The 26,734-nt window shown below is 40.1% G+C and overlaps 1 protein-coding gene across 1 annotated transcript; it reads left to right on the forward strand.

Annotated features, from left to right (window-relative positions):
• Positions 1-296: 296 nt before the first annotated feature.
• On the forward strand, positions 297-26,734 carry LOC110071111 (cytochrome P450 2K1). The gene is made up of 9 exons (XM_073004252.2): positions 297-1,683; positions 2,576-2,738; positions 3,325-3,474; positions 3,834-3,994; positions 16,910-17,083; positions 18,799-18,943; positions 24,703-24,887; positions 25,089-25,230; positions 25,671-26,734. Exons 1-9 carry the CDS (start codon positions 1,468-1,470, stop codon positions 25,853-25,855), a joined length of 1,521 nt encoding a protein of 506 aa, XP_072860353.2. The 5' UTR covers positions 297-1,467; the 3' UTR covers positions 25,856-26,734.

The raw sequence follows: 26,734 nt of genomic DNA on the forward strand, positions 1-26,734 counted from the left end.
AGGGTCTAGGGAGGAGGTGGTGGTTCGACAGCGATCAAGCACCCTGGCTACAGAATCAGACGTGACAGGCTGAAAGGTGTCAAAAGTTACTGGGCAAGACAGAGCGCTGGACACCTCTGCTCGACTCACTGTGTTCAAAAAAGGAGAGAGGTCCCGGCGGATGGCCTCCACTTTAGATTTTAAAAAGGCTGCAAACTGGTCAGGTGAGAAACTAGGGGGAGATCTCCAACAACTCATGAATTGTTTCAGCAAGGCCTGCTAAGACTTTGGACTAACTATCAGCCTGAAGAAAACACAAGTCATGGGCCAGGGCGTGGACTCACCTCCCTCTATTATCATCTCTACACAAGAATTGGAGGTTGTTCATGAATTTGTGTACCTTGGCTCAACGATCTCTGACACTCTCTCCCTAGATGTCGAGCTGGATAAACGCATTGGCAAACCAGCTACCATGTTCTCTAGACTCACAAAGAGAGTATGGCTCAATAAGAAGCTGACGACATATACCAAGATCCAGGCTCTATAGAGCCTGTGTCCTGAGCACACTCCTGTACTGCATTGAGTCCTGGACCCTTCATGCACAGCAGGAGAGGAAGCTGAACACGTTCCATATGTGTTGCCTCTAACATATTTTTGGTATCACCTGGCAGGACAAAGTCCCAAATAGAGTAGTTCTAGATTGAGCTGGAATTTTTAGCATGTATACATTACTGAAACAGCGATGTCTACATTGGCTTGGACATGTTGTGAGAAAGGCTGACAGTCGGATTCCAAAAGATCTCCTGTATGGAGAATTAGTGCAGGGACACTGCCTCTGAGGGAGACCACAGCTCCGATACAAGGACATCTGCAAGCGGGATCTGAAGGCCTTAGGAATGGATCTCAACAGATGGGAAACCCTGATATCTGAGTGTTCAGCCTGGAGGCAGGCGTTGCATCACGGCCTCTCCCAATTTGAAGAGACATTTGTCCAGCAGGCTGAGGCAAAGAGACAGTCACAAAAGCAGCAAAATCAGGGAGCTGGACAGGGGAAAGATTGTATTTTTATCTGCAGTGTGGAAGGGATTGTCTCTCTCAAATTGGCCTTTTCAGCCACACTAGACGCTGTTCCAAGTCCTCCATGCAGAGCACGATAGCATAGTCTCTCGAGACTGAAGGATGCCTATGATGAGCTCATCTAATTTCTAGAATTCAGGAGTTTAACCTGTTGGCCACAGTTTCACTGGGAGAAATAGGGAGTTGTGATCATTCAGTCATCAAATTAAAGGATAACTTATCAAGTACAGATTTTGGAAGATGAGTAGGAGAAAAAATACTGGGGGAAAGTGGAGCCCCTAGTTTCAGTTAATATGTTTAATGATTTACCAGAGGAAATAACTGAACCTTATATAGGAAAATAAATATTTCTCTATATAAATTTAGTTCAGAAGCAAGTAATGTTCCTAATCAAATTGTATTACAACTTGGATGGTAAGCACTACGGGATACCAGAAAATAGAAATGGATTGGATTACTCCTGTTTCAATATCGTTCCTGTTTGGCCTTATGATGATGTTGCTTTTGAAAACTAGGGGTTTCTGGAAGAACAGCTCTCAGCTTCTTCCCCCAGGACCCTGGCCGTTACCGCTTGTTGGAAATCTTCTCATAATGGATCAGAAAAGGCCTTTTAGGAGCATGCTAAAGGTAACATTTTCTGTTCTTTTCTTCCATGCAAGGCAAGGAGGATATAACATTTCAGCCTTCAGTGTAGGTAACTATGTGCAAAATTAGAAATTAAATGTTGACATGTACTACTGAAAAATAAGTATATCTTCTTTGATCACCTTTAGGTTCTCTCCAAATACTGTATCCTTCAAATGGTTATTTCTTATCTTCTTGCTCAAAAATGAAAGTAGTTTTCAGTTTTAAAACAACACAGTCCTTAGAGAGTTTAATTAAGTATACAAGTTCCTTAGCTTTCCCTTCAAAGACTTATGCAAAAAGAACCATTTTTCTAGAAAAAGAAATGAATTTTAAGATCTTTTACCATGCCAGCGATACAGAGGTTCAGCTCTTAGCTGGTCATTCCCCCAAGCGGAAGTGACGTCCGCACTCACCAACTCCCAAAGTAAATGGTTCCACTGTCATACTGCTTTAACATTTAGGAAGTTTTCCCTGATATTCAACTGAAATTTGGCTTCCTTGAACTTCAGCCCATTGTTGCGTGTCCTGCACTCTGGGATGTTCGAGAACAGATCTTGCCCTTCCTCTGTATGACAGCCTTTCAAATATTTGGAAAGTGCTATCGTATCACTCCTCAGTCTTCTTTTTTCAAGGCTAAACATGCCAAATTCTTTCAAACTTTCCTCATAATGTTTGGTTTCCAGCCCTCTGATCATCCTTGTTACCCTCCTCTGAATTTGTTCCAATTTGTTAGCATACTTCTTGAACTATGGTGTCCAGAAATGATATTAGTTTTGAAATTGAGGAAGATTATTCAAATCTATCTCCATTCCTGATGGTCAGAAAGTTTGCTGCTTATGTTTCTCATTTTTTTCTTATATTGAATTTCACTTTTTATTCCCTTGAATTTCAGTTGTCTAAACAGTATGGTCCTGTCTTCAGACTCCAAATGGGAATCCAGAAGATTGTGGTCCTGACTGGGTATGAGACGGTAAAAGAGGCTCTGGTCAACCAGGCTGATGCATTTGCGGAGAGGCCCGTCATCCAACTCATTGAAGAATTTTCAAATGGCTTTGGTGAAGTCCTTTCTCTTGACAATCCTTTCACTTCATAGTTATGCCCAAAAAGCAGAAGGTTGACAAATGGGGGTAAACTACTGGTGGCTGTGGGTATGAGTTGCACTAAGAAATCATGGAACAGAATGATAGGAGTTTCACTAGATGGGGTAGGAAAGGAATCCACAAGAAGGGAAGTGAGGGAAGCATTTCCACCATCAGGAGGACTGAGGGAGCTGGTGAAGTGAGAGGTTGGGTAATGATTGTAGGAGTCAGATCTGAAGTTGACTCTAAAGATGAGCAGGAGAGATCCAGCGGAAGCTATGCATTGTAGATAGAAGAACAACGTTCAGTTTCACAGGGCATCATAAGGGAAATAATGGAGGTGATGCTGTTTAGTGGAATTAACAGACTGTTGAAGTGAGCTTTTGAGTGACAGATGGGACAAACTGTGGTCTCACACATTGCTTCCTTCACCCCAGCCCTCTGATTTTTTACAGTCCTCAAGTTGTCACCTTTTCCATTTGTGCTTCTCATTATAATTGCAGTGTGAGTGATATTCATTTGGGACTAACTAGAAACTGTGTCATTGACTGTTCTCCTCAAGGTATCACTGTTTCTCATGGTGAGAACTGGAAAGTGATGCGGCGGTTTGCCTTAACCACATTGCGAGACTATGGAATGGGCAAGAGATCCATAGAAGACAAAATTGTTGAGGAGTGCAAAGTCCTGATAAAGAAGTTTGAATCTTACCAAGGTGGGTGCGGTGATCTTTCCCTTCTGGAACTCTGGACTATGTACCTGCAACTGAACATGGCAGTATCACTTACTCCTGGAACAGGAATTCCTAGGTTTTTCTTTGGAAATCATTTGTTTATGTCTCTGGTGTGTTGATACACCTAAATAATTCCTGTGTTACAGTTCTTTTTAGTATTTCTTAGCTTCAAAACCTGAAAATACTGAGGAATGGAGTTTCAAATTCTAATGTGCATTCAATGTTCACATGGAAACACTCACATTGGTGTCCTCAAGTGAGAGGGACGTTTACTCGTGATGAAATTCCCATTGCATAATTTCATTTTATCTAAATATTGTGTTTTAATCTTTTTTGAATAGGAAAACCTTTTGAGACCACCACAATTATAAATGCAGCTGTTGCCAATATTATAGTGTCCATTCTACTTGGCAAGCGATTTGAATATGAAGATCCCACATTTCAACGACTGCTGCAGTTAATTAATGAAAACATGCAGCTTTTTGGGAGCCCCTCAGTCACGGTAATTGAGCTACTTTTTCTTGAACCATATTTACAATCAATCTAGGGTGGACCATCCAATGTGGATGTCTCTCTTCAGGATTCACTGAAAAATGCAGAATTTGAAATCTAACTCATTATGCTAAGAAACACAGACCTTATTAAAAACTTGTTGAAAACACAGACCTTATTAAAAACTTGATACATTCGGATCAGACCACCAAGTGCAAGTTCCTATTACTGAAGCATGTTGATCTCTGTTTAGCACGACTTCAGCCTCCAATCTGCAGGACTCCCCCCCCCCAGTGCTTCAGTCACTGAGCCTCATGACCGCAGCTGCACTGCTGCACTTCATACAACTCCTGATTCCACCAACCAGGGAAATGGGATGACTGTCACCCTCCTCTTGTGTCAAAATTGGAACTCATCAAGCTCTTACTTCTCGCTCTACCCACAGTTGTGACCTATTAAATGTGCAAACCTGACATTTCCTAGTAACTGCAATCGCATGCCAATTGCAGGAACAATTCAAAAATTCCCATCTGGCCCTGGAGTGACCCGCTATTCTCACTCTTACTTCTTAAAGGGTGGGCGGGTGGGTTGCGACGCCACACTGAGAAAGAGGCCGAGTCAGGGGGGAGCCAGCCTAATTAAGACTCTCCTACTACTACTCCCCCCCCCCAGTTTCCACATCTTTTTTTTTTCCAACGTGCCACTGTGACAGCAACTGCATGGGGTGTCCCACAGATAATAAGCCATAAGATTAGGAATGGTTGTTATAATGATTCCCAAGTCACAGGTTAACAGAAAGAAAATTTTCTTGAAGATAATATTATAAACCTGATGTATTAGGAAATAAAATTGTATATTATTATGTACTTAATAACTGCACATAGTCCCATATTTCTAAATTTGACAGTTGGAAAACATATTAAAAGAGATTTGTTTCATTGTGAGCATTTTTGGATCAGACCCATTCCTGACTCCTCTTCCGTTCCCTGTGAAAAATGCTAAAAGAGACCAAGGTCATAACCAGGCAGAGACTTTTTTCTTGGTGTTTCTGCTGCAGTTCTCACTGTTCATTTCACTGCTTTTTTCCTTCAATTGCATGATGTTCGCCTAATTATGTGCTTTTTAAATTTTTTAAATTTTTATTAAAAGAAACACAACAAGATATAGACTAACACCCCCCCTGAAAATAACAGATGATGTAAGCACTGAAAAACCTCTGTATTATGATGATGTGATCTGCAGAAAAACCTGTTTAACCAGCGATGTTTTCAAATCTTCTTTAAAAATTCCCAGTGAAGGGGCCAGGTGGATTTCAGGTGGGAAATTATTCCAGAGGAAATTATTCCAGACCACTTTCCAGGCCTCTCTCAGGATCAAAGATCTCAACTGTCCTGCCTGGTATGCTAACATCATGACCTTGAAGCTGTCACAGAAACTTAACAGGGTAGGGGACATCTAACGGTATTTCTTCAATAATCTGGCTGCCATATTCTGGACCTGCAGAAGTTTCTGTACCAGCCTCATGGTAAAGAGTGTGATAGTAGTAACAAATGTGCTCCCCACTCCGTGACCATTGGATATACCTTTTTTCCCCTCCAATTACGAAGTCCCATTCCCTTCCAGAAGCACACTGATGCTTGCAGAGATACACAACTTTTTCCCATTCTTAATAGAAAATCGATGACTTCTCCCCATATAACTCTAAAAAAATTCTAATATGTTAGGCCTTTCCTTACGTTAATATTACACATTTAATTAGCATTAATACCTATGTTCCAAATTTGCTTATACCATTCATTTTAACTAGAGATCATACTTAGCTTTCCGTTTTTTTGCTATTATGAATTTAGCTACTGTTAATAAATTTGTAATCAATTATTTCATTGCCCATTACCATTGGTCACTCCAAATATTAATAAAAATACTATTTTAGGAGATAGATAGATAGACAGATAGACAGATAGACAGACAGATAGATAGATTTAGATAGAGAGAGAGAGATTAAAAATATATATTAAAAATTTCAAAATGAAACAAATACAAAAAAACAAAATACTCACTATGCAATCTAAACTACCATGTGTCACAAACCCATGGGACCCCTTAGAACAATACTTCTAATATGAGCTTCCTTTCCAAAATTGTATTGATTGTTGTTTAGAGGCTTTTCCCTTTCCTTTCACTAATACAAATTCAACAAATCTACCCCAAATAGCATAAAAATATTTGAACTTATTTCCCCTCTTTTCATCTGAAGTTCAGTAGTCAATTTATCATTTAATGCAATGTCCCACACTTCATTATACCAATCTTCTAATTTAATATCATTTTTATCTTTCCAGAATCTAGTTATTAATATTCTAGTACTTGTCATAAAATTGGAAATTAGTTCCTTTGAACAATAATCATTCTATCTTATCAAAAATTGACAACAAAGCAATTTTAGAATTGAATTCAATATCTTTTCCAAATATATCACATATTTCCTTAAAAATCAGTTTTCAAAATTTCTGAATCTATTTACACTCCCACCACATATGATAATACATTCCAATTTCTTCATCACATTTCCAGCAAGCCTTAGAATAGTCTGAATTTATTATATTCAATTTCACCACAGTCATATACCACCTTAAACTAATTTTTTAAATTCCTTTATTCTTACTGACATTAATCTTAAAACTCTCATCCTTCAAATTTTTATCCAGTCCTCTGTTTTAATTTCTGTATTTAAATCATTTTCCCAAATTGATGTCAAACCTTCTGTTTCTGTCTCTTTTTCCTCTTGTTCCAAAATTAAGTTATAAATTCTACTTACTACTCCCTTTATCAAAGCATCTTTCTTGCATGTCTTCATGTGATGATATAAATTGTTTGTACTTAGTACATTCTCTACATTTGCCCTTAGTTTTCAACCATGCATTTGTCCAACTATCTAATTGGATATAGTTATACCATGATATTTTTTTAGTTTGAAGTTTAACTATAATCTGATCCTACAATCTCATTTTAATAATCCAGTTATTCAATCTGGCAACGTTTTTCTCCTTAAGCATATCAGCTAAACCCTTCAAGTTTGCTCAGTCAATAATTTACACCATACTTTTTTACTTTTTACTTTATTTAGACTTATATCCCGCCCCTCTAGACAAAGTCTACACCATCATTAACTATTACTTCTGAAGAATTATCTGAATATAATTGGTCTATGACTCCTATAAATCTTCTACCAAATCCCCAACCCTTTATATGCAGCTTTAATGTTGGCCAATCAAAGACCTTACATATGTCTAGTGATAAAACAGTTGCCTTTGTTTTTACCTTTTCTACCTCATATATAATATTCAAAACTTGCCTAGTTGAATTATCCATTTGTCTTCCCTTTATAAAACCACATTGATCCTCTTTAATAGAATTTGCTATAAATCTATTCAGTCTATTTGCTAGTATAGCAGTAAAAATCTTGGCATCTCGATTTATTAGAGATATAGGCCTATAAGATCCTGGATCTGTTCGGAGGAGTTCCTCTGACCCTTGCCTGCTCTCCTGGTTATGCAGTTGAGCACCAGAGTAGACTGGAGGGGTGGAGGGAGTAGCCATTGTTTATAGAAATACCTTGGAGGTTATTAGGCGCTCTTCAGTGCTGAAGCTGGGCTTGGAGGCCCTCCACGTGTTGATTGGGGCCAGGGATGGTATTGGGATATTACTGGGTTATCGCGCTGCCGTGACCCAGCCACCTCTCCACCAGAGCTGGCAGACTTTGTTCTCCACTGAGCAGAGCAAGTGTGGTCTGATGATGACTGATCTTGTTTCAGTTCCCTTGTCATGGTCAGATCACCACCAAATAAAATGTAACCTCTCAGTGGCTCTCCCTCCCCGCAGGGAGCAGGGTCTGCCCTCGAAAGCTACTGGATCCATTGCAATTCCAGGATGCCATGAGAGGGATTCCAGCTGATCTATCTGCGCTCCTCTCAAGGCTCTGGTTGATGGCTGGCTTGCTGCCGCCACTAGGGCTGTAGATACGATCACTCCTAAATGCCCTCTCTGACACACAGCTCGGCCAGGGCCCTGGTTTAATCATGAACTGTGAGCTATGAAGCGAAACAGGAGATGGCTAGAGCACAAATGGAGAGGGAAACCAATGGTCTATAATAAGAAAGCAGTCAGGATCGCAACTAACCACTACCTTGCTAAGGCGCGGGCTGCTAGATGATCATACTTAGCTAACTGGATAAGCAAAGCTTCAAATCAGCAGGCGGAACTCTTCCGTATAGTTTGTGATCTATCCGGAATTGGTCTAGGTGACAGGCCTCCTACTAATATCTCCCCTGACCAACTTGCAGCATTTTTAAAATCTAAAGTGGAGGCCATCTGCCGGGATCTCTCTCCTTTTTTAAATACAGTGGATCGAGCAGAGATGTCCAGCGCTCCGTCTTACCTGGTGAGATTTGAATTCTTTCAGCCTATGATGCCAGACATGGTAGACATCACTGTCAGGCCACCACTTCCTCCCTTGACCCTTGCCCAACCTGGCTAATCAAAGCAGCCAGGCCTATAATAAAGGAATGGGTCACAGTGATAATTAATGGGTCTCTCCAGGAGGGCAAGGTTCCCCTGGTCTTCAAGGAGACACTCATTAGGCCCATCAGGAAGAAACCAAATTTGGCAGTGGGTGATATTGGCAATTACAGGCCTGTTGCCAATGTTTCTTTCATGAGCAAAGTGGTCGAGAGGGTGGTGGCTGATCAGCTTCAGGCTCTTTTAGATGAAACCAATGCGCTGGATCCGTTCCAGTCGGGCTTCATGCCGCACTATGGCACAGAAACGGCACTGGTTGCACTGATGGATGACCTGTTGAGGGAGGCCGACAGGGCCAAAGTGTCTCTGCTGGTCCTCCTTGACATCTCAGTGGCCTTTGATACCGTCTACCATGGTATCCTCCTGGGGAGGCTCTCCGAGCTGGGAATTGGTGGCCTGGCACTGGCCTGGCTCCGTTCCTTCTTGGGGGACTGTCCCAAGAGAGTGCAGCTTGGGGAGAATGTGTCGGCTCCATGGAGCCTCAATTGCGGGGTCCCACAGGGGTAGATCATCTCCCCAATGCTGTTTAACATCTATATGAGGCCGCTGGGTGGGGTCATCAGGGGGTGTGGGACTTCGTGCCATCAGTACGCTGATGACACTCAGCTCTACATATCCTTTTCACCTACCTCAGTGGATGCCGTTCTGTCCCTTCAGTGCTGTCTGGAGGCTGTGCTGCAATGGATGCAGCTGAGTGGGTTGAGGTTGAACCCAGACAAGATGGAGGTCTTGAGGGTGGGTGGCCCCTCCATTGGCAGTTTGGGAAACTCCCTCTCTTTGGGGGGGTGACTCTCACCACAAAGAGTGTGGTGCGCAGCTTGGGGATACATCTGGACCCAGCGCTTACCACGGAAACCCAGGTGGCATTTGTGGCCCACTCTGTCTATTTCCATCTGTGGCTGATTGCCCAGCTGTGACCCTATCTTGATGGCGGGGCTCTCACCATGCTCATCCATGCACTTCTAATCTCAAGATTAGACCACTGTAATGCGCTCTATGTGAGGCAACCTTTGAGATTGATGCAGAAGCTTCAAATGGCGGAGAACGTGGTGGCCAGACTCCTTAGTGGGGTGAGAAAGTACCAGCATATCTCTCCCACTCTGGCTGCCTTGCATTGACTGCCCATTTGCTTCTGCATTGACTTCAAAGTGTTGATGATGACATATAAAGCCCTAAATGGTTTAGGACCTCGATACCTGGTAAATCGCCTTCTCCCACCTAGATCTACCTGAATCACTCACCATAGCCAGGAAGGACGGTTGAGAGGCCTAACACCAAGAGCGGCCCGGAAAGAAAGAACAAGAAACCGGGTGTAGACTTTGTCTAAAAGGGCAGGATAGAAATCTAATAAATAAATAAATGATAAAATTCTTGAAAAATCTTCAATTTATCTTTCATTATATTACATCTCTTAACTGTTCTGTCTTTAATTACCCCAATTGTGTTTTCTATTTTTGCACATTCTATCTAATAATTTTGAATATTTATTGCTAAATTTAAAAAATGGCTCTTTATATACATCAAATTCCTCTGAACTTTCTCTATCTCTAAGTTTTCTAGTTCCTTTCACGTAGCCTGAATTTCTACCAAAATTGTTCTATCGTTCTAAACAAACCCTTGGTTTCCAAATTTCTGAAGTCTTCCAATTTTTTCGCATTTTTCTCCTTAATTTTTTTCAATTTAAAGGATTCTCTTATTGTTATTCCTCTTTAGATTGCTGTCATTGTGTCCCATAACAGGCCTAATTTCATATCTCCTGCTTCATTTATTGTCCATAATTCTAACCATTCTTTCTTTATCTTTTCTATTACCTCCATTCTCCACCTTTTAGAGTCTTTATAATCTTTTTAAATCTCAATTTCCATTGACATCAAAGCATGATCTGTTATTTTTATGGAGTTAATTTCAATATTAACTATCTTAGAAATTAAATCTTGAGATGTGAATATAAAACCTATTCTAGAGTAACTATTATATACTGCTGAAAAATAAGTATATCTTCTTTCATTACCTTTCATTACCCTCCAAATATCCTTCAATTGATTATTTTTTCCTTCTTGCTCAATATTGTGTTTCTTTGAAGAACATCATTGAGATCATAGAAAAGTTTTTTCCTTTATCTTATCCATAACTATATTAAAATCCCCTGTCTTAATAACATAACCCTTCTTTACCTTCTCTAATATACCTGAGGAAATTTGGACAGGAATTTGGAAAAATACCCATATAAATCTATATCAGCAAGTGCAAAAGAAACAGTTCTAAAGGTAGTGCATTGGTGGCATCTATACCCTACAAAGCTACACAGAATTAATAAAGATATATCTGATAAATGTTGGAGGAACTGTGGACAAAAAGGAGCTCTGGAACATATGTGGATCAGTTGCCCCAAAATAGAAGCTTTTTGGCAGGAGGTAATTAGATGGATAGAGACAATGACTAATCAAAAATAGATATTAATGAAACATTATTGTTATTTTCATTATTCACAGAAGGAAATGAGAAACTAGAATATAAAGAATTAATTGCAAATCTTATAGGCACCGCAAGATCTGAAATCGCTAAAAATTGGGAAAAAAACCCCAAGATCTCTCATTGCAAGCATTTACAAGTAAAATATGGCATACATTCATTGCTGATGAAAAAAATGACTAATAAAGTTAGATTACATAGAGGAGAAATAAGCAACAGTAAATTCACTGAATATTGGAAGCCATTATTAAAATACGCAGACAAAATAGACTTTGAGACATGTAGATTGAAAAGAAATTTAGATTGTTGGTTGATATTTCTTTAAATGGTGATGGGGAATGGTATATATGTGATTTGGAGAATTGTGGGGAATAACTTTGTATTTACTATTTGTAATATGGTCGATTGTCTTTTTATTCTTTAGAAATGAAATTAATTTTTAAAAGTTAAAAAAAAATCTTTAATAACCATATTGTAAAAATCTCCTTGTTTATCTCCTAGTTTATTATTAGGTACGTACACATTAACCAAAGTATATTCTTCCAAACCCATTTTAACCTGTATTATTATAAATCTGTCATTACAATCTTTTACTACCTGTTTCATAATTGTACAAAATTATAATTGCCACACCTCTAGATTTAGATGTTCCAAAGTTTTTTTTTTCATAAATGTGTATATTATTCATCTTTAGTTCATTGACTCCATCTTCTGACTGATGAGTCTCTTGCAGAAAGGCATTGTCCACTTTATTTTGTTCAATAATGCTTCTGTTCTTCTTTTTTTCACTGTTGGTCCCAAGCCTTTCATGTTTAACGTAGCTAGTCTTACTCTTTTACCAATTTGAGTTCAAGATTTCTCCTCCTACCAGCCCCTGTGTGCAACCCCTACCCCCACCAAAATAACAAAAATAGACTAAAACTTAATCTCAGCATAACCCAAACATAAAATACTTTATCCCTAACAGCCTAGTGAACATATATCTTTTTCCCATGCCACCATATAACCCTGCCATAATTACTAGCGAGGGCACAAGGTAGGAGGGGGATGCCACTGCCGTCTGGCGGAACTACAACCAGAACCTTGCCCTGCTCTTTTTATTAATTTTTCGTATTTCTTCTTAATACTTGATAACACTGAAGCCCCCTTCTCCACCCCTCTCTCCCCTGTAATCATAAGTTTAAAAAACAATTAAAATCCAGAGTTATTAACAATTTTAGTTTTATTATTGTTGTTGGTATCTAATATTAATATAATTAGTATAGATATTACTAAAAACTAGGAAAAAAGAAAGAGAAAAATTGATATGAATGAATGAGGAAAAGAGAGGAGAAAAATAAAAATGAGGAGAATTAAAAGATTTGGAAGGGAAAGAAACAACAGTTGGCACATCTTCTAGTCCTTCAGGAATCTAGTACTTTCTGCTTCAGTCTTCTTCTTCTTCTATTTTTTTTTTTTTTGCTTGAAGTCAGGATTAACTCCTGACCTTCCTCTTCTACCTGCCAGAGTTTCCACACCTTCAACAGGTCTTTATCTTCATTACAAGAGTAGATTTTAAACAGAACCTGGTCTTTCCAAATTAAAACAAAACAAAACAGGATTATGCCATTGGTATTTGAGATTGTTTTTGATCAAAACTGCTGTAACAAGTGTGACAAACCCAGACCTACTGGGATATGCCACAGTTTCACTAAGCTGCCACCAACCATTCCCTGTAAGGAGTCACACAGACCAGGGATGGATTTTTAAACAAATAAAAGAACAAGGTTTATTTAAACAACACACAGGGAAAATAAAATGATCAAGTGAATAAGATACAGTAACGTGGCTTAGTCTCAATCATACATACACCAGTTTGGTTCACACAGAACACTCTTAAATAAAGCACAGACCCTGAACCTACCAGTTCTGGCTAACCATACAGACACCTGAACCTATCAGGTTGGTACTGACTGACACACAGTAGTACCCTGTCTGACACACAGACTCCCACACCAGCTTCTTCTCTCAGCTCTCCTCCAGCTCCTCCTTCTTCTCCACACACGCTCCACATATATATACAGTACAGCCCCTCCTCCTGATGTCCCGCCTTCCACTCCCCATAGGATGGAACTTTCCCTCCAAACCCATGACAGACAGGTAACATCAGTGCTGTATGTAACAACAAGCTTCATAGACATTCTCCAATTCAAAAAATCAACTCATAAATCTTGGAGTTAACCCAGGTTATAATCTCTTATTTGAGGTCTTGTCCATGTTGCAACTGAAAACTCTTTATTTTTATTTTGTACCTTCTGGAATTATCTTCCAGATAAATCAACTTTTTGTTTGTTTTGCTAATTCTCTCATCCATCATTCTTATCCCTCTTTCATTTGCTTGTGCCCTGTATCCCAGCTGTTTAACTTTCTGTTTAACATTTTCCAACTCCTGTGTCATTCCTGAAACTTGATCTTGAAGCTTATTAATACTTGTTTCAATAGACTTGGCCCCTCTCTCTGCTTGCTCAAACTCCTGACTCATTTTTCAGGACATATCCTTCACAATCCACATCAGTTCATCCATTGCTTCCTGTTTAGCTTGTTTATCTTCACGTTGGGCTGGTGAAACTACTCTCATCAAGCATTCCAAGCTATGATCCGTTTGTCAGAAGTTTTAACTAAAGCTTTATCTCTTGTCCAAGCAGGAGTTTTAACAGCCTTATACTTCCTCTGTGGCATAGAGAAGAATAATTGGGAGTGAATATTGTTGTTGAGAGCTTTTCATTAGAAGCAGGGGTTTAAAAAACTCTAACAGCTTATCAGACTCAAAAGCGAAAGCAGTATTTGACTTTAAATCAACACAGTCTTTAGAGAATTTAACTAGAGGTACACATTCCTTATTATTCCCTCCGAAGGTTTATGCAGAAAAAAAACAGCCTTCAGAAGGAAGAAACACATTTTAAAAGTTATTTATCATGTCAGCGGTGTGGAGGTTTAGTTCTTAGCTGCTCATCCCTCCCAAGCAGAAGTGATGTCCTTTAGGATATATTTTTAAATTTGACTTTAGTGTTTCATTTATTTCTTTAAAAACAACTTCCAAAATTTTAATATATTCTCATATTCCCATCACATATGAAAATAAGTGCCTACATCCTGACCACATCTACAGCATAAATTAGAATATTTTTTCATACAATACAATTTCACCAGTGTTATGTAACATTTCCAACTTATTAATAATAAGTTTTCTTTTACCCTTACAGACATACATTTTAAAATTCTTTTATTCTATATATTCTCCCACCTCTCAATACTTATTTCTGCTCCTAGACCTACCTCCTATAATGTTTTTAAAGCCTCCTCTTGGTCCTCTGCTTTGATTGATATCTTATAAACTCCTATATCTTATAAAAACTTAGAAACCTTCTTTAAAAGCTTGTTGTCCCTTTCATTCTTTCATTCTCATTTTCTCTTTCCTCCTATAACACAATTTCTTCAAATTTTGTAAACCAGTACAATTTTCCACTCTTAACACATCTGTTTATTTCCTCTTTATTGCTCATCTTTTCCAACCATTTTTTAATTCCAATAACTTGTTTCCTTCATAGTACTTTTTCCAAATTTCCTTTCAAATTTTCTGGAAAATTCTCTAATTTCATTACAGCATATAATAAAGAGTTTCATGGAATAACTATTTTTCTATACAACCGATACAATTCTATTTAACCTTATATGAGGTAAACCTAACCCTCCTAATTTTTGAGATTTATACCAACACTTTGTATTGATCTTTGTTCTTTTGTCAGAATTACAAAATTTATTGTTTATATTTTGCCAGTCTTTCCACTCTTTCTCTGTAACGTTTATTAGCAGCATCATAAATAATAAATTAATCTCAAGTAACACCTCCATTTTACACATGGCTATACCGCCAGTATTCCCAGTGTGTTGTAGTGGATAGAGTAACAGACTGGGACTTTGGAAAACAGGTCAGAATCCCCACTTGGCCTTGGAAACTCACTGCAGAAGGGAGGAACTGGTAAAATCAGTCCTTAAATACCTCACTTACTTTGAAAGCCTTATTAAGGTTGCTATAAGTCAGTTCTATCTTAACAGTACAGAACACACACACAGTAATCATATTTCTCCTAACGTCTTTAATTTATCTTTAACTTGTTTCAATTTATGAAATTTTTCTTTTTTTGAAATATAATGATGTTTTTGTAATATTTATTGTATATCTAAATACTTTATATACACTTGCATAGTTTAACAAAGATTTTTCTCCTAAGAGTTTCTTCCTCTACTATCATAATTAAAAAACATCACCTCTGATTTTTGCCAATTTATCTAAAACCCATCAATCTCCTCAAGGTCTTTCTAGTGTGATTTAACTCAATCTATGCCCCAAAATGGGTCCTCTATTTTTAATAATGCATAATCCACGAATAAGCTACTATTAACCCTGTCGTCAGTATCTATACCTCTTAGTAAGTTATCCTCTCTAATATAATTCACTAATATTCGTATCTACTACTTCACCCTAGGGATATTTTATCTGTTACTCCATCATTTACTGCTACCATTGTGTTTTTCTCCAATTAGAGATGGTTTGTCACACTTTTATGGGGATGTGGTAGCGCTGTGGGTGAAACCACAGAAGCCTCTGTGCTGCTAGGTCAGAAGACCAGCAGTCGTAAGATCGAATCCACACGACGGAGTGAGCTCCCATCGCTTGTCCCAGCTGCTGCCAACCTAGCAGTTCAAAAGAATGTAAAAATGCGAGTAGATAAATAGGTACCACCTTGGTGGGAAGGTAACGGTGTTCCGTGTCTAGTTGCACTGTCCATGTGACCACGGAAACTGTCTTTGGAGAAACGCTGGCTCTATGGCTTGGAAATGGGGAGGAGCACTGTGTGTCTGATAATTTCCCCGTACAAAAAGTGGAGAAAGAAACTAGAGGATTTGCTATCCTAAACTGGATTCTGACCAACAAAGATGACTTGGTGGGGAAAGTGGCAAAAAGGGGAACTTTAGGTGAGAGTGACCATGTCCTTCTAGAATTCTTGATTTCAAAAGAAACAAAAGCATAGCGTAGCCACACAGGTCTGCTAGATTTTTAAAAAGCCAATTTTAATAATCTCAGAACATGGATAAGTAAGGTCCCACAGCAGTAGATCCTAAGAAGAAAAGGAGCCAAAGAAGGGTGAGAGCTTCTTTTAAAAAAATTCTAAAGGCACAACTACAAACAAGTCGAACAAGAAAAAGGGGGGGAAGCAGCAAAAAAGGCCAGTGTGGTTTTACAAAAAGCTCAGAGAGGACCTAAAAACCAAAGAGAGAGAGAGAGATGTACAGGAAATGGAAAGAAGGCCAGGCGGCTCGAAACCAAGCCTAATGAGGAAAGGCTGAAAGAATTGGGCATGTTTAGCCTTGAGAAAAGAAGACTGAGGGGTGATACAATAGCATTTTTCAAATATTTGAAAGGCTATCATACAGAAGAGGGGCAAGATCTGTTCTCTGTTGTCCCAGAGTTCAGGATACACAACAATGGGCTCAAGTTAAAGGAAGCCAGTTTTGACTGAATACCAGGAAAAACTTCCTAAATTTTACAGCAGTGTGATAGTGGAACCAGTTAGCTCTGGAGCTGGTGAGTGTTCCAACAATAGAGGCATTTAAGAAAAATGTAGATAATCAACTGGCAGATATGCTTTGATTGTATTCCTGTAGAGAGCAGGGGGTTGGACTTGATGGCCTTTTAGGCCCCTTCCAACTTCACTTTTCTATGATGCTATGATTCTAAGTGAAAGCTCTTCAAAATGTTCATTTGAGAACAAAATCTCTTTGAAAGTACTGGGATTTGTCAATACGATCTTTTCTTCCTTTTTCATACTTTCAGTTGTGTAACATGTTTCCTGCCCTTGGCTTCCTTTTTGGTGCTCGTAAGACCCTCCTTAAAAACAGAGATGAGTTGCATGCCTTTATAACTGCCACCTTCATAGATCACCTGAAAGATCTGGATAAAAATGATCAGCGGAGCTTCATTGATACATTTCTCATCCAGCAACAAGAGGTAACCAAGTCTTTTGACTAGATATGGAATGGGGAATGCTTTATTTTAATCAGAAGAACTAGCAGCATTTGTTTTCATATATTGAGTGTTGGTTGATAGATTAAAGAACTTGCCTTTTAAGGAGCAAGAGTTTGTATTAAATTCACCCGTGGAGATGAAACTTTATTCATTTAGCTCAACAAATCACCTTTCTTCTGCATGCACAACTCTTCTTGGCTAAAGGATGAGATAAAATGCTTTAAAGAATTACAGAAAAGTGACCAGTTTGCATATATTGTGTATCTGGAGCACTTGGTTTGAGCAGGGAGAGGATAGCATATTGTAATATTTTAGGATGAGCTCCTCAGTTCACATCATGAGGCAGATCTTGTAATTTTTTAGATGTTTTTCTCTGTCTGCCTTGTAACCTAAAGTATAGGACCTTCTTGCCAGTATTTCTATTGTTTCCCTCACTGTGATTGTTTTCAAGTGAACCAAATCGGACTACTGAGTCAGTGGTGTGGCATTGTGCGTAATCACCTGGGGCAAGGCAAGTATTGTGAGGCAAAGGTCACATTCTGTCTCTGATGCAACATGCGGGCAGCAGGCCCGGTGCCCCTGGCAGCTTGGACTCGGACTGCTGGGAGCTGCAAGAGGAGCAGGAGGATCAGCCGCAGGAGCACACTGGCCGGGGTGGCCCACATGCCCCAAAGAATTTTGCACCCAGGGAAACCATCCCTGTAGCCCCTCCCCCACACACTACCACCACTATGATGAGCCACAGAGAGAATGTACAATCAATGAAGTCCCATCAACTTCCATGAAGTCTGTGTAGGTGGCAGAGTATATGTAAAAGTCTATTAAGTTTTCAAATGTACCCACTCCCATAGAGAATGCACTGAGTTCGCTTCCAAAGCAGACTCTTATGTAATAATACACTGAGTCTGTTAGAGTGGAAGAAAAAAGAAGGTAAGGGAGAAGTCTAAGTTTAGAGAAGTCTAAGTTCTGGAACAGAGTCTATGAGATTTTGCATTAGCCTCTTATTTTTAGAATCTGACAGGCAAGAAAAAAAGAAACAAAGAGAAGGCTATATAAACATATAGAAGTGCTGGTACACTGTAAGCAAGATGCCAACCAACATAGAGTCAGCTAAGCCAGGTAACACACCTGTGACCTCTCAAAAGTTACATGATCTCAACAACTTTGAAGTATCTTTATTCTTATGATATGCAGAAGCAAAAGAAATGAATATAGCTTGCACAATTAGACACCATGAGTGAAAACAGTGGTTTATTCTCATCCTCTGAAGAGAGCTGGAGCAGGATTGGAAACTACATTCCTAGTGACCCAGACAGCAGCAAGTAGATGACTGATACTTTGACACCCAGATGAACTTTGATGTGATTATCATGATGGTCTGCTCCTCGCTGTTATTTAACCCTTTCAAGGATAAATGTCCACTTATGACACACTACAATAGACTAAAAAAAAAACACCACTTTGTAGTTTGATTCTCTGGTGGTCCATAATAGCTGAACACAGCTGAACAAATGTCTGACACTCAAACAAGGCCTCGGAACACTATAAAATTTTATTAAGTGCTCTGAGGCCTTGTTCAAGTGTCACACTTGACCTTGACTGTATGTATATCTTCCAAGTCCTTGGCTATTTACTATATTTTATGCCTGTGGATGTTTCTCACTTCAGTTTACTGAACTTGTTGTTTTCTGTTCCAGGAGGTCAAGAAGAACAATGGTGGATATTTCCATAAGGAAAATCTAAAAAATGTTGTGGGAAATTTATTTGCTGCTGGTGTGGATACCACTTCTACCACTTTGCGCTGGAGCCTTTTGCTAATGATGAAGTACCCTAAAATCCAAAGTGAGCATTTTACATTTCATTTTCTCTTATTATCCTGGCACAGGCTGATATTAGTTCTACATAATAATTTATTTATTTATTTGATTTATTTGATTTTTATCCCGCCTATCTGGACCAATGGTCCACTCTAGGTGGCTTCCAATATAAAATCAGAGAGTAAAAACACTGTCAAATAAACAAATAAACAAATAAACAAATTAATAATAATAATAATAATAATAATAATAATAATAATAATAATAATAATAATAATAATAATAATAATAATAATAATAATAATAATAATAATAATAATAATAATAATAATAATACAAAGCGACTACAATAAAATAAAAATAGAAAAAGTAAGGAAAAGTCAAGAATTGGCTGGAGGGAAGGCCTGGATAAACAACCATGTTTTAAATTGGGTTTTAAAGATGCCCAGTGTAGGGGCCACGTGAATCTCTGGAGGGAAATTGTTCCAGAGGCGAGGAGCCACTGCCGAGAAGGCCCAGTTTTGTGCCTTCTCCTTCTGGGCCTCTCTCAGCGTCAGGCTCCTCAGCCTCACCTCCTGGCTCATGCGGGTGATCCAGGTAGACCTTGGTGGAAGCAGGCGTTCCGCCAAATATCGAGGTCCTAAACTGTTTAGGGCCTTATAAGTAAGCATTAAAACTTTGAAGTTGACGCAGAAACAGATGGGCAGCCAGTGCAATGCGGCCAGCGTTGGAGAAATGTGTTGGAATTTTCTCACTCCGGTAAGGAGTCTGGCCGCCGCATTCTGCACCACCTGAAGTCTCCGCATCAGCCTCAAAGGCAGCCCCACGTAGAGTGTGTTACAGTGGTCTAATCTTGAGATTACGAGCGCATGCATGCACCAGTCGGGCAATCCGCCAGAGATGGAAATCTGCCCTCAAGGAAAGACCCATTTATTATTACCGTGGCCCATTCTGTTGTTATCGGCCTGGCTGCTTTGATTAGCTAGGCCGGGCAAGGGTCAAGGGAGGAGGTGGTGGCTCGACAGCGATCAAGCACCCTGGCCACAGTATCAGGCGTTACAGGCTGAAAGGAATCAAAAGTCACCAGGCAAGACGGAGCGCTGGACATATCTGCTCGACTCACTGTATTTTAAAAAGGAGAGAGCTCCCGGCGGATGGCCTCCACTTTAGATTTTAAAAAGGCTGCAAAGTGGTCAGGTGAAAAACTAGAGGGAGGCCTATAATCTGAACCAGTTCCGGATAGGTCGTGAACTATACAGAATAATTCCATCTGCTGATTGGATGCTTCGCTTATACAGTTAGCGAAGAATGATCTGCATGCAGCCTTTACCTTAGTTAGGTAAAGGTTAGTTGTGACCCTAACAGCTACCCAATTATAATCCATCAGGTTCTTCCTCCACTTACGCTCTAGCCTTCGCCTGGTTGAACCAGGGCACAGGCTGAGCTCTGAGCCGGAGAGGGCGCTTAGGTGCGATTGTGTCTATAGCCTTGGTGGCAGCAGTGGACCAGCTGTCAACCAGAACCTCAACAGGAGCGCCAGCCAGGTCAGCCGAAACACCTCTCATGCCCTCCTGGAATCCAACAGGATCCAGTAGTCTTCGGGGCGGACCATAGAAATAGGTCCCTGCTCCCTGCGAGGCGGGAGTGCCACTGAGAGGTTACATTTTATTAGGTGGTGATCTGACTATGACAAGGAGACCAACATGAGGTCAGTCACCACCAGACCACACTCACTCCTATTGGTGAAAAAAACCAGGTCCAGCGTATGGCCATCCACGTGGGTGGGGCCGATGACATGTTTGGACATGTTCAAGGAAGCCATGGTTTCCAAGAACTCAAGAGCTGGCCCTGTAGTCTCTGCCCCTGCGTGCAAGTTGAAGTCACCCAAGACCAGAAGCCTCGGGGACCCCAACAGTGCTGTGGAGACAAAGTCGGCCAGCTCCAGTAGGGAAGTTGCTGGGTCACGGGGAGCGCGGTAACCCAGCAAAATCCCAATACCATCCCTAGCCCCTACCAACACATGGAGTGCCTCTAGACCTGGCTTAACCCCGAGGAGCGCCTAGTAACCTCTAAGTTGGATTTGTAAACAATGGCTACTCCCCCCGCCCCTCCAGTCTACCCTGGTGCTGGACTGCATAACTGGGCGGGCAGATGAGAGCCAGGAGAGGGCCACCCTCCCCATGGATCCACGTTTCGATTATACAGGCCAGGTCTGCATCCTCTTCCAGGATAAGATCGTAAATCACCTGGAGTATATTGGATACAGACCTGGCATTCAACAGCACCAGATTTAGAATGGAGGGCTGGCTGGACTGGCTACCTCGATACTGGGGGTTGGTCACAGTCTCAGAACAATGAACAGCCTGCAAACATCTGTTCATCGTTCTTCTAACATGAGTAGGGACTGTGCCAATGCCATATCTTCCTCTACCCGTGATCACGGAGATGTTAAAAGGCCCCTCACTGGGTGGGCAGGCCTTCCACTCCATATCCAATAAAGAAAGGAAAAAGAAAAAAAGAAAAGAAAATCAATCAATTACGGTACATAAATAAAGCAAACAAACTTAGACAAAAAAAACATACATACAATATGTACTATAAACAGAAAATACAAGAAAAGAACAATTAAAATGCCAAATTGTAAACCACATGTGTATAAACTTAAAATAAATTTTTGAAAAACCACGTGCTAAAACCCCACATATAGTCTTGGTCCTCCCTCCTCCTCCGTGCAACCTTGACCATTCAACAATGTCAATTTCGATGTTGTTTTAGATGCAAGAGCTGATGCTAAAGATGGAGTAATAATATTACTCGTGGTGGTAAACAGAGAGGTCTTAGTCATGAGCTGGAAGGTAAGCCAAGTTGTTTCAGTCGCTGGCCCTTCCCGCCCCGTATGCTGGGGCAGAGCGTCTTTGCAGATGGTCCGAAAGAGAGGGAGTGAGCGAGCCAGTTCTAAGGAGGGTCCTGTCCCTTGGAGATCCAATATTGTGACTAGCCAGCCAGGGAACGGGACAAACAAGTCACTCTTACTCTCTCACACAGTCGCCCTGAGTTCCCCCCTACAGCCTTGCACACCAGTGTGCCAAAAAGTTAAAGGTCTTCACCACAACCAGGCACAAAAGGTCCAACCTCCCTGGCTGCAGACATTGGTTTCAGGCATGCTAGCTGAGCTGACTTCTGGGAGGAGGGGGGAGGGAGCACAAGCCTCGAGCCTCGGACCCTTTCCTTCCAAAGAACTCATCCGGAGACCAGCTGGGGGGGGGGAGGAAGGGACGTGAAGCACTAGCTTCTAGGTTCTTTTCCCCCCGGTGGTCTTTCTCTCTGGTTCTTCCCTCTGGTTCCTTTCCCCTCCAATAATCTTCTCCAAGTCCAGCAAGGTCCTGGAGAGGCGCGAGTTACCAGCCTCTGGTCCTTTCCCCTTCTATGGTCTCTTCGAGGGTTGGTGGGTCGATCCCGCTCCCATCCAACTCCTCTATAACTCCCGAACACTCACCAGCCTCCTCAAACAGCGAGGCAGTATTCCCAGCCTCGAGCTCCCAGCCTCCAGTGAGATAGGGCTCCCAGCTTCTGAGCTCCCGGACAAGCCAACTGCAACAAGCCTGCTGCGAACTCTGCGGCTCCGCGGCTCCATGTTTCGAGCCGACGGCAACCTCGCATTTCAATCCGCAGCGGCTCCACACTCAGAAGTTAATAATAACTTCTGGTTATTGTCTTGATGGCACATGCTCCTTTTAATAATAATAATTAAAAATAATAATTAATAATAATTAATAATTAAAAGGAACATGTGCCATCAAGACAATTCTGACTTATGGCAATCCTTTTCAGAGTTTTCTAGGTGGAGAATACTTTGAAATAGTTTATCATTCCTTTATTCTGGGGCGTCCTTGCACTGTGCATCTTGCCCAAGGCCAGGACGTCTGGCGTTTCTGGGATGCACAGTGGAGAACTGCACTCCAAATCTCTGACTCTGCAGACAGACAACTAACTCACTGTGTTGTTCAGCCAGCTTAGTATGACATGGGCTTTGGAAAACTGAAAGAGAATGTTAGGGCACATTTCTATGTTACCAGAATTAAGCAGGTGAGAAAATGCTGTTGGTGCCAAGGGATGTGTTAGCACTGGTGGGTGTAGATCGACTTCTGCAAACCGCTTTCACATCTGGAGACTGCACACATATTCAGCAAACTTTGTTTTTGACAGTTTCCCACAATTATTGTGAGCAGTTTTCCTTTTTTCCTATATTGAATGAGTTAATATTTCAGTGATCACCAAGGAAAGCATTATCTACTGAACAGAATAAGAGGCATCACTCCTTCCATTTCAGCAGGTGTTCCAAGGATCACCAAATCAAATCTTGCTGACAAACATTGCTGGGAGGTGCTCTGTAGGTCTCCTTTACAAGTAGTCTTACTGTGCAAATCACAGAAGTCTCTCTTGTTTTCAGCTGACAAAAGGTTTTTTAGGTTCATCATAGCTGAGGTTATCCTAGTAAAGGCTTCATTCCAGAACAAAATCAGACAATCATTTACAAGTATTTTAAAACTCATCTCAATATCTTCATTACAAGGATTTTCTTTGTTGAAATAATCCAAAGCAACTCCAAAACTTGAAGTTTTACCAGTTTTAGTTCTACATAACTTCTGGATTTGATAATCGTGAGGTAAATCCAATAGTATTAAAAACATGTAACTTTTGAAGTCACAGTCCCATCAGCTCAACTTTCAAAAGTCATCGTTATAGTTATAAGCAACAGTGAACATTACTTAAAATATATTGAATACTGAAGCTTTACTCATGTACTTAACTCAGAAAATACACCTCAGTTATAAGGTTTTAGCTGTACAAAGTCTAAAAAAGAACTATAACCATTTTTGAATCAAAAAAGGGAGCTTATTTAAAAGACGAATTCAAAAAGCATATGAAAAAGAGTATCACTCATTGTAACATTGAAAAATTAAAACATTTTAAATTTCAGAAACTGTAAAAGTTTTCTTAAACATACGTGAAACACCAGAGTTCTCATAATAAGGAAATAGAAAATGAAAGCTTTTTTGAAAATTAAAGACATTTTAGGCAGTTAAAGCCTATATAATATGACTTATTGCCTTTCTGAATCTGTTTCCTTACTGTTGCCTTAGATGAGATATTTCTTTCCTTTTCATGGATTGCTGCCTTGTCATGGAAAGGGGATTGAGCGATTTGGAGAAGCTATGGGTTATGCTGTGCAGGGACACACAAGACGGACAGGTCATAGTGGAGAGTTCTGACCAAACGCAATCCACCTGGAGCAGGAATTGGCAATGCCACTCCAGAGCTAATGAAGTGGTTGGGCCAAAGCCAAAAGGATGCTCAGCTGCAGACGTGCCTAGAAGTGAAAGGAAAGTCGATGTTGCAAAGTAAAATACTGCATAGGAACCTGCAAAATAAGATCTATGAACCTTGTTAAGCTGGATTTATGTAGTCAAACAGGAGATGGCAAGAATAAACCTGTGAGCAGGTTGTAGTGAAAGTAGACATTTCTTTTTCTTTCTCTTTTCCCTTCACAACTTCATTTCCTTCCCTAGGTAATTTATCAATTTAGGGGCAGGATTTAGATCTGTAGGCAAAATAATTGTACTTATTTAGGCAGTCTCATCTAAGGGGCCTGTATTGGGCAATTTCTTACTTTATCTTCTGTGTGGGAAATACATGCTTCAGAATATAGCCTTTACACATGCTGATGCAAATTCAAAGAGCGTACAATTGCTCTTGATAGCAAGGATTCTTTTGTTCCCCCAGAAAAGGTCCAAGCAGAGATTGATGGTGTTGTTGGAACTGCTCAGCCCAGGACTGAACACCGAATGAGAATGCCATACACAGATGCTGTAGTCCATGAAGTTCAAAGGTTTGCCGATATCGTCCCGACCAATTTGCCACATGCAACTACTACGGATGTTACTCTCAAAGGCTACTTCATTCCAAAGGTGATTAACTTGATTTAGTTGCAAACTTTGCTTTTCAGTCATGGTCCACCTGACTAAGAAATTCCTGTCTATTTTCAATAGAATGACACTGTAAGCAACTTCCTCTTCAGAAGTTGGTGAACATCAGCTCCATATTGGAAAGCATGTGTAAATGCTAATTGAGTTGTACATTTATTTAAAAATCAACCTCTTCCTTTTCAGGGAACTCATGTCATTCCGTTGCTGACTTCTGTGCTCCATGATGAATCACAGTGGGAGAAGCCTCATGAGTTCTATCCTGAGCATTTTCTTGACTCTGCAGGAAAGTTTGTCAAAAGAGATGCATTCATGCCTTTCTCTGCAGGTACAAAAACATACAGATATGGAGTGGGCTGCTACAACAGGTAAACTGAGTTGAAACAATACAATCACAGGAGATGCTAATCCGTCCTAGGGAAAAAAAAAAGATGTTCTAATGCTAGATATGTTCTGCAATACAGTACAGTACTGCATTTCAAGGATTGTGAGATAGATTGAACATGAAATTTTATTACACTTTCAAGGTTCTCTTTCTTACAATTTGCTGTTATTTTATTTGCATACCGTCATCTGTTTGTGCTGCACACTAAGTGACTGCAATGAATAATGTCTGGTGATTTCTCTCCTTGCAAAAATGTGCTTCCAAAAGGTCCAACTTGCATACAACTGCACAACCAGATTTCAGCTGATGGGTGATAGAAAAACTGTATGAAATAACAAAAAGTTAGTAACCCCTATGTTTTTGTGCTCTGGGCATTTTTACAGGGCGCAGGATATGTGCAGGTGAGACCTTGGCCAAAATGGAGTTCTTCCTGTTCTTTACGAGCCTCCTGCAGAGATTCACCTTCCAGCCACCTCCTGGAATGTCTAGAGAAGACCTGGATCTCACCCGAGCAATTGGGTTGACAACACCTCCCATGCCCTTCCACATCTGCGCTCTGCCACGCTGAGATTGCCCATGAAAGTAATATGGGTGAAGCAGCTCCTTGATTGAACTGACCCGTCCACAGATCTCAAGTATCCCTCATGCCTCTGTTGCTGTTTTGAAAAAAACAAAAGAAAAAAAAAACAGCACTTGATGGAATTGGCTATGATATTGTATGACCTATATTCAGTCCTGTTGAATCCCATAAACTATAGCGATATACTGTTTAGTTTATAAATGGGATTTTGGTTCATGTGCTATTTGCTGCTGAGTCCAAATCAAGGCTCTGCTTATATTTTACAGCCTCTACGTAATGTACTTCTTGCTTCTGCTTCTAGATCACACCAATGTCTGACAGATCCATTTGTTTCTGGTTCACATCAATGTCTAATACAATTTTGACAGCATGAAGTTGGGGCGAGCTCAGGAGAATAGACCTGTTTGCTTCATTGAATGCTGCCTAAGATAAATAAATGGCATATTCTTCCTTCCAGAATGCAGGATAAATAATACTTGGTTGTTGTTCTTTGTTTTCTGAGAATATTTCTGAGAAATGCTCATTGGAAGAAAGTTCATGGTTCTTGTGTTGATCTTCTTTACCAAGTGGTGAAACGACTGTGTTCATGTATGAGGATTATATTTCATTATATAATTATCTCATCACTATCCTGTCTCCAGCAGGATAACCTGTATCAGCTTTTAGCAGAACTTTCAGGCATTGTACACATCTCCGAATACACAAAGCCTATTGTTTCCCATCTATCTATATCTATATCTATATCTATATCTATATCTATATCTATTCATTCAAGTTTATACCACCCTTCTGACTGTAAGGTCACTCTAGGCAGTTTATAGTTTAATAAAAGAAAACAATAAAACACCAACATTTTTTAAAAACTCA

The sequence above is a fragment of the Pogona vitticeps genome, chromosome 1 (assembly GCF_051106095.1).
Source record: "Pogona vitticeps strain Pit_001003342236 chromosome 1, PviZW2.1, whole genome shotgun sequence".
NCBI lineage: Eukaryota > Metazoa > Chordata > Lepidosauria > Squamata > Agamidae > Pogona > Pogona vitticeps.

Bases quoted from the DNA above. Each gene is read 5' to 3' on its own strand.
- LOC110071111 (XM_073004252.2), top strand. From the start codon at position 1,468: ATGGTAAGCACTACGGGATACCAGAAAATAGAAATGGATTGGATTACT. The intron at 17,084-18,798 runs GTAACCAAGTCT...TTTCTGTTCCAG, and splicing joins TTCTCATCCAGCAACAAGAG to GAGGTCAAGAAGAACAATGG. The intron at 24,888-25,088 runs GTGATTAACTTG...CTTCCTTTTCAG, and splicing joins AAGGCTACTTCATTCCAAAG to GGAACTCATGTCATTCCGTT.